Below are 13,781 nucleotides of genomic sequence, written 5' to 3' on the forward strand. Positions count from 1 at the left end.
GTTATGGCACTGGTGCACTCAGCCTTCTCACTGCCTCTTGGAAAAATTGGATTGCAGTCACTTTTTCCTACTCCCTGAGCCCTCCCTCAAGAGCCACGTAATTGGCTTCTTGTCTTTTGATTGGTGCTTTCCTCTCATTCCAGGAACCAGTGATTGATTAGTTTTGATTAATCTCCACCAAGCTCCCAAATGCCCTTTGCAGTCCAATGTCTTCTGCCTATGTTTGTTTGAGAGTGTGTGTGTGCGTGCGCGTGTGTGCGCGCGTGCACACATGCGCATGTGCTGAAACAGAAAGAGGGAGAAAGAGAGGCCATCTCATTTTCATATACAAAATATGAGCATGACCTGGACAGTAGGACTAATCTAGGGAGAAGAGCTCTTTTATACTTGTTATAAACCAGCTTTTCCAACTTGAGACATCTTCCAGATATTCTGGCTATAGCTCCATTACCTCCAGATAGGCTGGGTATTGACTTACTGGTTAGAGCAGGCCTGCACAACATACAGCCTAGGTGCCGCATGCAGCCCGCCAAAGGATTTTGGGCAGCCCATGAGGATTTGGAACAACTTCAAGACTCCCCTGCCACTCAGTCTTCTTCAGAAGTGAGGACTGGCCGATGAGGAGGAAGGGTGAATGCTCACCTCTGAAGGCTCGTCCATCACTGGGCATTTCCTCAATGAGAAGGCCAGATGGTGGAGAAAGAAGAGGGGTGAATGGTTACCACTGAAGGCTTTGCCACCACTGGGCTTTCCTCCAAGGAGAAGGCTGAGCAATGGAGGAGGAAGAGGGATGAACACTTGCCTTGCAAGGCTCCTCCACCACTCAGTTTTCTCCTAAGAAAAGGAGGAGGACAACAGAATTACTTTTCAATAGATTTAAATAATAATAATAATAATAATAATAATAATAATAATAATAATTTTTATATGGCCCAAAGAAGTTTTACTTATTTTAATTTTGGCCCCTACCTACTGCCATGTTGTGCAGGTCTGGGTTAGAGAATAATGGGAACTGTAATCCAACACATCTAAATTACAGTTCTCTTTCATGCATCTCAGTCTGCTCAGTCACTGACCACACTGGCAGAGAATGATGGGAGTTGTTGTCTCATACGTCTGGAGAGATCCAGTTTTGAAAAGGTTGATACATCATCTAAGTGTAAGTTTAGTGGTGGTGGTGCTCTCCTGCTGCTGGTGGTGGTTCAGCATCTGGACTGGTGCAACCTATTCTTTCTTAGCAAAAATCACAGGCTTTGCCACTCAGCACCCACAGTTTTAAACATGGTCCTTGTGGCAATGCAAAAAAGTTTCTCTGGTCCTATTGGCCTGGTCCTGTTGCTCTTAGTGTTACCATTCCTCCACTCTTCCTCTTTTCTGCCCACTTCTGGCTTGCACAACATGCACAACAAATTGGTTTGTTGTTTGTTCGGCACACTTTGGTATGCTGGCGCAACACTACCAGTTATGTCTGTGGCTTTTTGAACTGACAACACTTAGGTTTTTGTACACCACATCATAGAACTAAGCCATCTGTATTAAGAGAACAAAACCTACCTAGCATTAATTGTTGATGTCACTGTGTTGTTTTTTTCCTGTCATGGATTAATTAATCAACTGCAATTTAGCAGAACATCTTTCTTATACATCAGTACAGTACAATATTTCTGTGCTGATCAGCTGCTTTGGCATTTTGAGCAAGTGGTTTGGATGTTGTCACAAAATGCTCAGTTTGGCCTCTTTATAATGTCATAAAATATCCACTTCCAAAAGAGAAAATTGGTAAGGCTGTTGTTCTTGTTATCATTAGCATTATCTTTTGCTGATGTTATTGTTGTTTTTGTTATTTCTGCCAAGCTAGTGACAGTGGTGAAGAATGTTGGGAGCTGTAGTCCAACACCAGCTGAAGGGCCACATGATTCCCATACCAGGAGTAGAGGAGAAGTAGTTTGCTCAAAACATTGGATAGAAGGCAAATGAAAAGTCTGACTTCCAGCCCATTTTTCTGTTCCAACATATTTTACAGGAAGAAAACTGATGAAGCCATAAGTATCTTGGCCAAAAAACTGAGACCAAGGCAGAGGCTGTATCTGAGGCCCAGATACCAGATACTGATATGCTGAAATAAGCATTTGACTACATTAAGCAGCAGGCTTAAAGCAAATTGAAATAATTATTTACTCTTATGCATATCTTGAGGAACATCATTGCTGAACAATGTTCTGATAGCCACTAATGTAAATGGATCTCAAGAGTATTAAATAAAACTGTGGGTGGCAAGAGATTTATCAGCAGCTATTGGCCTAATTTAGAAAAACTTCTCTTTGAGTTGCAATGATAGAACGTACTTCAAAGGTTGTCTAGTCCAACCTTGCCAGTGCATAAAACAGCATCCATGATAGTCATTTGGTCAGCATTACAGATGTGTCTCATTCATCCACTTCCCTGGGATTTTCGGGGTTCTCCTGACCTTTGAGGTATAAGAGATTACTCATTAAGCCTTTAAAATAAATTGAAAGCAAGCATCCTTTATGAATCCATTTGAGACCAATGTATGACTCACTAGCCCAGTGTATGACTCACTAGCTCAGCTGTAGTTAATACTTTAAAGACATCTCCATGAAAAAAAAAATTTAAAATTACAGCTGGTATGGTGAGTGAGTGGGGATTTGCAAAAAGTCTGTGAAGTTTCCTTTTGAGCTCTTTGAAATTTAGCTCTTCCTCCCAGACACTCATAGGGCCCATACAGAAAAGCCAAAATAAAGCTGCTTCAGGACACTTTGGAGATGTGTTCTTTAAATAATGCATGCTTCCTAAGAGGCCAGAAGCCACATCAAAGCCACGCTCCAGTCCTAAGGACTGGACCACAGATTTGGCACAGCTTCTGGCCTCTTAGGATACAAGCATAATTTAAAGAGCAGACTTCCAAAGTGATCTGAAGCAGCTTTATTTTGGCTTGTCTGTACGGACCCATAGTCAATGGATAAAGTTCATGGATCATTATTCTGGCAGGGAAGATGTAACGTTCTGCACTAACAAGCAGACCTGTACTATAGGAATCTGTGCTGTCCTAGATATGAACAGTTATTATACAAGAGGCTTAAATTCACTTTCCTTTAGATGGTATCCTATTTGAAATAAATGTTGGCTGGCCTTGTGCGGAATTTAGAGGGAACTTGACTTTTCTTGGAGGGTTGAGCCATACCAATTTTTTGCTTTCCTTGCCTTGTTTATAGATAGGCCCTTTCTACAAACACCTTTCTCCAGATCTGTTCACTCCACCACCTTCTTCCCCTACACTGTCTGAGCCCTCAGCCCTAGGCCTGGAGGTGTCTTCAACAATAGAAGGATCAATCTTGGGGTGAGCTAGGAGTCTTGGAGAAGAAACATCTGGCTTAGCCTTCCGGGTGATGTCCATGGGAGTTGAGCCTCCTCAAAAATATATATCATCATAAAGGCAGTGGAACTATTAGCGAGAAACAGGAAGTATTTGAAGGCCATGTTTCATTGACAATAAAGCCATTATGATTGGCTACATGGTGTCTTTTGAGACAAGAATATTACAAATCTTAAGACACTTAGCCATGAATAGCTTGAAAATGACCATGATGAGGCCCACCTTGTAATAAAGCAGGAAGGTCAAAGCAGTTTAATTCTCAACCTGCAGAAAGTTATGATACCCTGATATTCATTCTCGTCTATTAGACGAAATATTCTCGTCTATTAGATGAAATATTCTCGTCTAAACAGACGAAAAAAGAACCAGAGGTTGTTCTGGCAAAGCAAGGCCACAGTGGACTGTAAAAGAAGCAGGTGAGGCAAGAGACCAGCAGGAAGAGACTGTGTAGCAAAGTGACCCAAGAACAACAGTCTTAGAACAACAGTGGTCAGAGACAAGGCCTTCAGCACCATGGACAGCTCTCACGGAAGACTTCATTAATCCCTGCAAAGGCTGGTGAAATCTTTCATACAGCTCAAGGGCAGGTATCATGTGGTCCATGAGATATTGTTGGGCTGCAATTCTCTGCAGCCTAAGTCAACATAGCCAGTGGTGATTAATGCTGGGAATTGCTGTCCAGTTGTATCTAGAGGGCCATACAGTTCTCACCCTGATATAGTCCTTCAGCCTGACAACACCTTTAGGACTCACACACCTACTGAAGAATGGAGACTCTTAAAGAGGCAACACTCTATCTAGAGTCTAGCATTCTATCACTTTTCTATTAAACCTCATTGGCCATGCTGCTTTGGTCATGATATCATGCTGCCTGTGAATGTATAGAGATGCAGTGGTAGCCACCTTACAGAGCTATCTTCCAACAATCTGTTTTTAAAGCATCATAATACTTTTAGGAATTAATTTCAGTTTTTAATTATGACTTGCCTGAGAGTGGGGTGTGTGCGTGTACATGGGTGTGTGTGTGTTTAAACATTCTGCCTGTGTGCGTGCATGGTGAATATTTTTCTATATGCAGTCGTTTCAAAGTTTATCCTGAATGGATAAACTCTCTAATCCCTGCTCAAACCCCAGCCTCAAAACTCACCAGGATCACATTGGCTTCAGAGGAGGTCTTAATATTGTGGAACAGCTTAGGTCCTGGAGGCAAGAGGTCCTGGTTTTGAATCCAGAGCATCACTCAGCTCCATTAGGGTTCCCTATCCCACTCATTATTCCTCCCCCTCCTGCCAGTTAACTGGCAGCACCACCCATCTCCCTTGAGTAGTCCAAAAATCTTTCAGTACAGGCTATCCATGTGGCAGAGGAAAGATTACCCACCAAGCTCCTTCCCCAACGTCCATCTTGAGATGGTATGCAGCCAGATCATAATGGGTGAAAAATCCCTATCCATAGCCCCCTAACAACAAGCAAACAAACAAAAGGAAAAGAAACTAGAGGCTTCTAGGAGAGGCACCTTTTTTTTTAACCAGAAGAAGGGCAATTCAGAAAGTCTAGTGGGGTTCAGGGCCACAGAAATCGCCTTGGGAATCAATGCATTGCTCACCCCTACTCTCGGGGCAGAGAGTAGCAGATTTATTGCTGGCTGTGCTCCTGAACCTGAATGGATTTTCAGGTGCTGTAGCATTGAATTGAATGGTGTGTGTGTGTATGTATGTATGTATGTATGTATGTATTATGAGAGGATGCAGCAGGAGGTCATTTGAGCTCATTAGGAGGTCATTTGTTTTGTTTGTGTGAGACAGCGAGTGTACCATCTGGGCATCTCTGCCAGTACAGCCCTGATTTGATACAACTGACAGTGTTTCCAGTAACATTGCAGGTGTTTCCACCGTTTTTGTGCCCTTGCTGTTTTCATAGTGGGTTTTAATCCCTTCCTTCTAGGCTGAGCAAATATAGTATGCATCAGCTTTTCCAGCATGTAGTGATGCTGTATCTTCCTCACCTGGCATGATTTGAGTATAGGGTTGCTGTACAAAAATGTGACAGTCTGTCCTTAAAATAGCAGCAGCAGATCATGCCTTAAAATAATGTTACTAATCATCTGATGACAGACAGAGATGAAGTCCAGGAGAGTCCATAATCTCACCACCACCATGCCCCAAATGGAATCTGTACCTAAAATTTCAAAAGCTTCTGATTCTGAGTCAGAAAACAGATTCTTTTTTCATGAATTTTATTAAGCTGCTCAATTATTTTCAGAAATTAGTCTGCTTGTATCTGTTTAAACATTCATTAATTAATTTTAGTTGATCGAGAAAGTGGGAATCTAAGCACTTGTTACAAAAATTTTCACACTATACTGAGAAAGTAATGTGTGCTCAATGGCAACCCAGCTGCATTCCTGGACCAAATGCTTTTTTTAAGTCTGCAACACAAGACAGTACTTTCCAAAAATCAGATCCTTTTGCTTGTTTCCTCATACAGTGACAGCCAAACCAGATGTGACCTTACATGTATGGCTATGTGTGTTCTTCCTTTTCCTAATAACATCCAGCAAGACAAGATCAGGATGGTGACTGCAGGCTTTGGGGAAGGGAGTTATTTCCTCTTTTTTCAATAGTTCCAGTGAAAATCCACTCACACATCCAGGCTTGTATTAGTACATGGAAAGAAAACTTCCAGTGCCACACTGGCTAAATCCATTGCCCACCTCCAGTTATGTGCCCCATCACATACACTCTTGAGTCAAATAATGAGGAGGGGGATTCCTGTTTTATTCTGGAGAGCCTGCAGGCATTAAGCTTAATATGAATAGTACAGCCTTTGGGAAATTAAGCTGCCAGGGCATGACCCCACTTTGTAGATGTGGCTGACACTTGCAAAAGACTTCTGTTATCATGAAGACTTGCAGATGGGAAACACTTGATAATATTTAACTCAGGAGTCTCTGTCATGGAGTATGCTGTGGGAAGGTGTAACACTGTTATGATTAGCTATGGCTCCACACTGATTCTTTATAACCACTTTCTCTGTAAAAACAAGGTCCAGTACAGTACTAGGGTGATCTCTTTTCTGTCTCCTATAGCAGTGTGGTTCTCAGTGGGAAGAATCTGAGATCTATTGTTAATACCTTTTTATATTCAGTATAACTGTTTCTAGCAGGATACCCAAGTGCTTTGCTTTCCAGGGAGCTCACTTCCATCCTCCAGGATTGAGTTGCAAAGTTATAGTTTCCCTTGCATTGCATTTCCTCCACTGAACCACTGTGCTGCCTGGATTAGAATTCTGTTAAAATGTTCCTTGCTTTTCACTTGGTTCCTTTGCAAATCATTTATTCCTTTCACACTGTTCCCAGTACAAATGCATTTTCAAGGGTCTAAATGTTGTCTGCTTCTTGCTATCACATGGGGGGGGGGGGTGTTGCCTATGGATTCTACATGTAGACCAAGGTATTTAAAACCCTGTTCAAGGAAAGTCATAAGGTTTCTGGATGGGAGTTTCCTCTTGGAAGAAAATAGGATCACAGTGACATTATGTTTGCATGAGTTCCAGTATGGTGCGGTCAGAAGGCTGGCACAACTCATTTAAAAAGGGTAATGGTGTCCTTAAGTACTTTCTAACACACATGTGATATTTAACCATTATGTTGGTACTTGCCTTGAACTTGCAAAAAAAGAAATTGGTGGGGAAGCATTTTGAAAAATGTTGAACCTTTTAGGCAAATTGTTTTTCTTGCCTTTTTAAATCACTTACTTTCTAGGATAGCACCATTTTAATGAGACTATATATATATATATATATATATATATATATATATGGAAAAATAAGATTCTGAAAATCTCAAACACTAAATAAGAAATACCTCCTGTGGGCCCCAAGGCCCAGTCTCTCTGTTTCATTTTCAACAGGAGCATTTGGGTAAGTCATTTGGTAATTGTTAACTCTTGGAGAAGAGGGATAAGTAACTTGCTAAACTGTGAAACTTTCTAAATTGTGCAAAACATGCTTCGATACAAATGTGTTCATTTCATGTGGAGTGGTTCACCTACTGTGTTTATTTTAGCTGCCAAATCCTAGACTCACATCGTTTCAAACTATACATATAATTCGTTGATGTTTATCTCCATGTCAGGTCCTCTCTCTGGGAGCTGATGTTCTCCCTGAGTACAAGCTGCAGGCACCACGCATCCACCGATGGACCATCCTGCATTACAGTCCATTCAAGGCAGTATGGGACTGGCTGATCCTGTTGCTGGTCATCTACACAGCTGTCTTCACACCCTATTCGGCCGCCTTCCTGCTCAATGAAGAACAGGAGGAGAAGCTCTCCGATTGCAGCTATTCATGTGACCCGCTTTACATCATCGACCTCATTGTGGACATCATGTTTATTGTTGACATCATCATCAACTTCCGCACCACTTATGTCAATATCAATGATGAGGTAGTGAGCCATCCAGCCAAGATTGCCATCCACTACTTCAAGGGCTGGTTTCTCATTGACATGGTGGCTGCCATCCCCTTTGATTTGCTCATCTTCCGCACTGGATCAGACGAAGTGAGTTCTGTAAAGTTTAGCCCTCACCTTAAGAAGAAAGACTTAAATTTGTGGCCCAGAATAGGTGAATAGAAGCGAGAGCTTGTTACAGCTTTCAGATAGTAGGTGTGGGGAGAAGAGTTAGTGCTTCATGCACATTGCCTGTGGTTTTGAGGGTATTCATTGCAATCTACAAGCAGAAATTGCTGTCCACAGTCCTCTACTCCCAGAGTTCTCAACCTGTGGGTTCCCAAATTTTGTTGGACTGTTACCTTCAGAATAAATAGCTGATGTATGCTAGCAGGAGCATCTGGAACTTGCAGTCCAACAATATCTGCAAGATTGGGAAGCACTCCTCCAAGACTGAGCAGAGCTAGCTATGTCTTTGACTTAATGATGATGCCTAGAGATTAGGATGTTTCTTGTGTGTCATGCACCAAGCCTTTTCATAGCTCCTAACTTCCCTCCTGCTTCCTCCAAAGTGATCAGGATGGTTAGGAGGATACTGCCTTGTCTACACCATAATGGCAGAGAAATAACCAACATGTTCTTGTATCCATATTGGCATAGGATTTGCAAGGCATTATGGACATTTTTGGAAGTTGTAAGCACTCCCTTTCAGATACAGTGAGTGAGAGAGATCCAGAATTCTATAGGAATATGGCCCTTAATTGTATAGGCAGGAGGAAAGAGGATGCAGATATATCAATGGTATTTATCTAGTGAAAAAAAAATGCCTTAAAATTCTCCAGACCATCAAAAACAATTTTGAAGCCAATTCTCAAGGACTGGTTTTGGGTGTATTATAATAAAATAGCATAAAATTATTCAGATGAAAGTAAGAGTAATGGTACAGTATTTCACTTAGGACAGAACTGGACAACCTTCGATGCTCCACAGGTTACTGAACTCCATTTCCATCAGCTATAGACACCGATAGTGGAATGTGATGGGAGTAATAACTCATCAACATATAGAAGTCATAGCATCCCCATCCACATTTTAGGACAAATAAATTGGAACAAAATGTCTGGAAATGGTTTCTCTTTATACCTGTTCCTTTTTTTCTGAAAAGAGGCATTTGTGGTGTTTTCTGTGTGACATTTTCATCCATCTTAAAATCTGCTTCAGTTACTCAACACACACACACAAACACACACATTTAAAAATTGTAAATAAAACCCAGAAGTCTTTTTGTTTCTTCTTCCCCTTTCCAGACAACAACATTGATAGGACTGCTGAAGACAGCACGTCTGCTACGCCTAGTGAGAGTAGCCCGCAAGTTGGACCGCTATTCTGAATATGGGGCTGCTGTGCTGTTCTTGCTTATGTGCACATTTGCCCTCATTGCCCATTGGCTAGCCTGCATTTGGTATGCCATTGGCAATGTGGAGCGACCCTACATGGAGCATAAAATTGGATGGCTAGACAACCTCGGCGATCAAATTGGGAAGCGTTACAATGACAGTGACCTCTCATCTGGCCCCTCCATCAAGGACAAATATGTGACTGCCCTCTACTTCACCTTCAGTAGCCTCACCAGTGTTGGCTTTGGCAATGTCTCACCCAATACCAACTCTGAGAAGATCTTCTCCATCTGTGTCATGCTGATTGGCTGTAAGTCATTCTGAACCTTTTCTCTGATATGAACTCTAGCCCTTCTCATTGATAGGTGTGTTCCCTTTTGTCCTCCCAAATGTTCCGTACCTTGACTGATAACTGTTATCCCATATAAATACTGTGTTTATTTACAGCTTCTTTGTTATAAGGGCTGCCTCTGACTCAGTCAGAAATGAAGAAAGTCAGCCTATCCTATTAGCTGGTTTAAGGGCAATAGAATAAAAGCCAGAATAATGCTTTGGCTATTTTAAGGCCAATAGAAACAACATGAACACCACTTGGTTTAAGGCTAATAGAAACAAGGTTTGCACAGAAATGTAATGTAGAAGAGCATTTAAGTTGGTCAAATACAGTTAAGTAGAAGACTCCTGCATCTCTAACCACTATGTAGAAGCGGGTGTTCTGCCATGTTGAGTCTGAGTGAGTAAGGGCCTGTATAGACAGTCCGTAAGGGATGGCAGGACGCTGCCCCTTTCCTAGCCGGATCAGGGCAGTGGCAACCACACACCACGGCTTCGATCTGGCCTTTCCATGGTGCAAAAAGGAGCCACAAAAAGTGGCTCCTTTTTGCAACGCAGAAAGGACACCATAGCCGCTGGTGCCATGGCTTTTCGGCAATCCTCTGGCACAGTGCATGTACATGTTGTGCCAAGGGAATGCTGTGACACCTCCTGCCGTACGGTGGGGCACACAGCCTCACACCGGCATGGAGGCAGAGTTGGAGCACACGGCATGCAGTCACCACGGCCCCACTCTACCCTGATGCTGGCATTTATCACCAGTTTGTACAGCCCCTAAGCCTACAGCTGTCAAACTACAGTTGTCAGCATTCTGACCTTTACACAACACACACACACACACACACACACACACATACATATATATCCCCCAGCTTTATTGTATTTCATCCATCTAACTTGGACTAGCGAACATGCAGGGGTACCTGTAACAAATACAAACAAAAATCCATCAGTGATGAAAGTAAGGCCAACCAAAATGCACAATATACTTGTTGCAACCTTTCGAAGCTCCATGGGCTTCTTCATCAGACAAGATATTACAAACCAAACAGGAGGGGAAAAAACAATTGGAGATGTTAGTCAAATGCCTGCATGTTGTTTCAATCCTTAGTAAAGATGTTATGATGGGAAGGATATCTTTTGCAGGCAGGCTCCTCCTGCTTATGGCCATGTGGCAACGGGGAGATTTTCAAAGGCCAGGAAATTTAAAGTCCATTTGCATCTCAACAGGGGCCCCTCTTTTGCAATCCAATATGTCTCCATTCCAGTGGGAGCAGCCAGAATGAGATTGGTTCGCCCCTGAAGCCTAAATCAGTGGCCAAGGAGACAACAGAGGTGTTCTTGACTGCTCTTCAGATATTTTTACAGGCCAGGAAAAGGAGAAAGGTAGAAGGGGAAACTTCCATCACATCCCAAAAGTATGCTGGGAAAGGTTTACATTCCCCTAACATGGTGTAGGATTGTATTCTAATAGTCTGCAACTTCTGTCAGGCCTATCCAGTATAGCCAATGGTGAAGGATGTTGGGAGTTGCACTTCAGCAGCATCTGGAGAGCCATATGCACTTCATCCTGGTCAACAGATACTGGCAAATGAGCTGACTGTGAATCTAGTAAAAAAGTATTTGATTGAGGCTAGATGAGTCATGGAATGCTATCAATGTTCAGTACAGATGCAGGAAAGAAGGAATGAAAATGTTGGGCAAGAGCAACTATCATTATTTTCTAATACATTGTAGCAGTTTAGAGATATGGATTAGGATTTGGAAGATGCAAAGCTTCAGGTTAAATTCTTTGAACCATGCTGTACACTCCACCTCAGGCTATGCATATCTCCAACATTTCACATATGAATACTGGGACACACATAGCCAGGCAACATGAGTGTGTGGTCAAGATGTGAGGATGAACAGACAAACTGCAGCAGTTTGCTTTGGCCTGAGCCTATTGGGAAAGGCAACATTCTGGCCCTCTATCCTCTCCCTGCTGCTGAATTAATTGAGTACAGACTATATTTGCAATTTGAACTCAGTTTGCAGCAATGGAAATATGCTGAGGACAAAGGACAAAAGTGGAAGGAGAGCAAAATGGGGGTATTTTAAAAGCAACTGAAACAGTGGGATGACTGGAGATTATCAAATGGGGAATGGGATGTCCTTGTGCCGTCCTTTTCCCATCCTTATAGCATGATTGCAAAAAGATTTTCATACATCATGCTTATCCTGTCAGTGTCCCATCATTAAACTGCAATTGCATGAAAGACTTTCACATGACATCATATCAATGACCCATCATTGAAGTGGAATTGTCCCGTCCTTGCCCTTCATTTTGTATTAACGGAAGAACTTGTTAATGCAATTCCACTTCACTGACAGTTTAATGACAGGATCAGCATGACTGTGTGAGTGTTCTTTGCATGATCACTGTCACAGACAGGATAAGGACAGGCTTCACTCCCAGCTCCCATCTGATAATCTCCAGAGCATTAATCGGGACTGTTCTTGACAAATGGGGACAGTTTGAAGGTATAGCTATGTATCAAGAAAAATCTCTTATTCCAGATTGGTAACCCTATAACACAAAAAGGGGAAGTAAAAGTTCAATAGAAAGGCTTGGGGTATTTCACAGATGTAAACAAGCTAACTGTCAGTGGTAGTCAGGCATGAGTGCAGATTTTTTCACCATCTCAACAGCATGTCAGAGTACAGCCCTTTAATTTATTTTCCCCCATGGAAATGAATAGCAATCTGACCCTTGTCCTGTAAGGTAGAGCAACCTGAGATACTGTTCCTTTAGTTTACTCACAAGTCCACTCCTTATGCACTCTAACTCTGTAGTCCTTACAAGCTATGAGAAAGCATCATTAATAGGGAACAGAGTTGGTGTTAGAGTTTCCAGATCAGGACTATTCCAGGATATGAGATTTCAGGGCCAAAACCTGAGACCGGGATGTTTATCACACTATGCTCTTAAAGAGGTACTATTCCAGTGTGACTCCTCTAGCTGCCTCCTGTTGCATGCTGGGATTGGCAGTTTTAAGGAGGGGTATTTAGAATTCTCAGGCAGAGAAGTTCAGCTCCTTAAAACTGCCAATCCCAGCATGCAACAGGAGGCTGCTAGAGGAGTCACACTGGAATAGTAGCTCTTTAAGAGCATAGTGTGATAAACATCCTAAAGATGATATACACCCATTGTGATGCCCTGGTAATGGTTCATGGATGATGTTATGAGGGGCAGCCCCTGTATAATACCATTAATAATGATATATTTAGCACCAACCACAGTAGCAAAACGTATCCTATTCAACTAAAAAAACAACAAGTGTAACAAATGAGAATACACACTTTTCAAGACAGTGCTGTCACCCTGAGAATCCTCACTCTTCCACTGAGAACTGGAGAAGGGCCAGACCATGAGATCTAGCAACCCTAGTTGTAGATTTTTTTTCCTACCCCCTAAATGCTGTTGTACTGCAGCTCCCATCAACCCTAGCCAGCACAGCCAATGTTATCATGGATGCTGCATTCCATTAACATCTGGAGACTTAAATATCTGCCATCCCTTGCTTTGAAAGTGTGCTGCCAACATTTGGATATCACTATCTTGAACCCAGTCCTGGTATTCCTTTTAATTCTATTCAAAGTAATTAACAGAAGTACTGTATCTAGGCTAGGGAAAAAAATACTTTTTCAGCTCCAGATTTGAAGTCTAACTAAACATTTATTTCACTTCAGCAGAAGAGATATCCCAATAGTAAAATAAGGAAAACTCAATAATTTGGACTAATCTGGACCTTAGAGAGGCTGATTTTAAATTTATAATTGTCTGGTCTAGAGCCAGGATTTCTTCCCAGATGTTACCCAAATGATGCAACCATTAAAAAATAATTCATTTGCAGCTTCAGTTCCAGAGTGGGGCAGCTCTGGTTCTCCATGTGTCTTTAGCCTACAACATGTATTAGGCAGCATAGCCAATGGTAAGATATTATGGGGCTTGGGATTCAAAAGCAGCTGGAAGGCCAGAATTGCCTTCCCTTGCTTTGGATTTATTTGCACTGAAACTAACAGAGTGAGAAGTTTGGAAGAATCCGGTCAGCTCATGAGGCTTCCTAGGTCCAAGACACGTTCACTGATAATAACTCTTAATGTTTGTCTTACCTCCTAGAAGTAGGTAAGACAGTCTGAACCATAAGCCTAAATTTTCTGGTCA

The 13,781-nt window shown here is 42.1% G+C and overlaps 1 protein-coding gene across 3 annotated transcripts in view; it reads left to right on the forward strand.

The window, feature by feature from the left end:
* The window catches only part of KCNH6 (potassium voltage-gated channel subfamily H member 6), a 151,384-nt gene that overhangs the window by 108,787 nt on the left and 28,816 nt on the right, over nucleotides 1-13,781 (forward strand). For all 3 annotated transcript variants that reach the window (XM_089532221.1, XM_089532222.1, XM_089532224.1), the window contains 2 exons: nucleotides 7,530-7,955; nucleotides 9,152-9,551. In XM_089532221.1, coding sequence (XP_089388347.1) covers nucleotides 7,530-7,955; nucleotides 9,152-9,551 — 826 coding nt within the window. The remainder of the gene's footprint in view (nucleotides 1-7,529; nucleotides 7,956-9,151; nucleotides 9,552-13,781) is intronic.

The sequence above is a fragment of the Sceloporus occidentalis genome, unplaced genomic scaffold (assembly GCF_023333645.1).
Source record: "Sceloporus occidentalis isolate IW3139 unplaced genomic scaffold, rSceOcc1.0.p SCAF_7, whole genome shotgun sequence".
In the NCBI taxonomy this organism is placed as follows: Eukaryota; Metazoa; Chordata; class Lepidosauria; order Squamata; family Phrynosomatidae; genus Sceloporus; species Sceloporus occidentalis.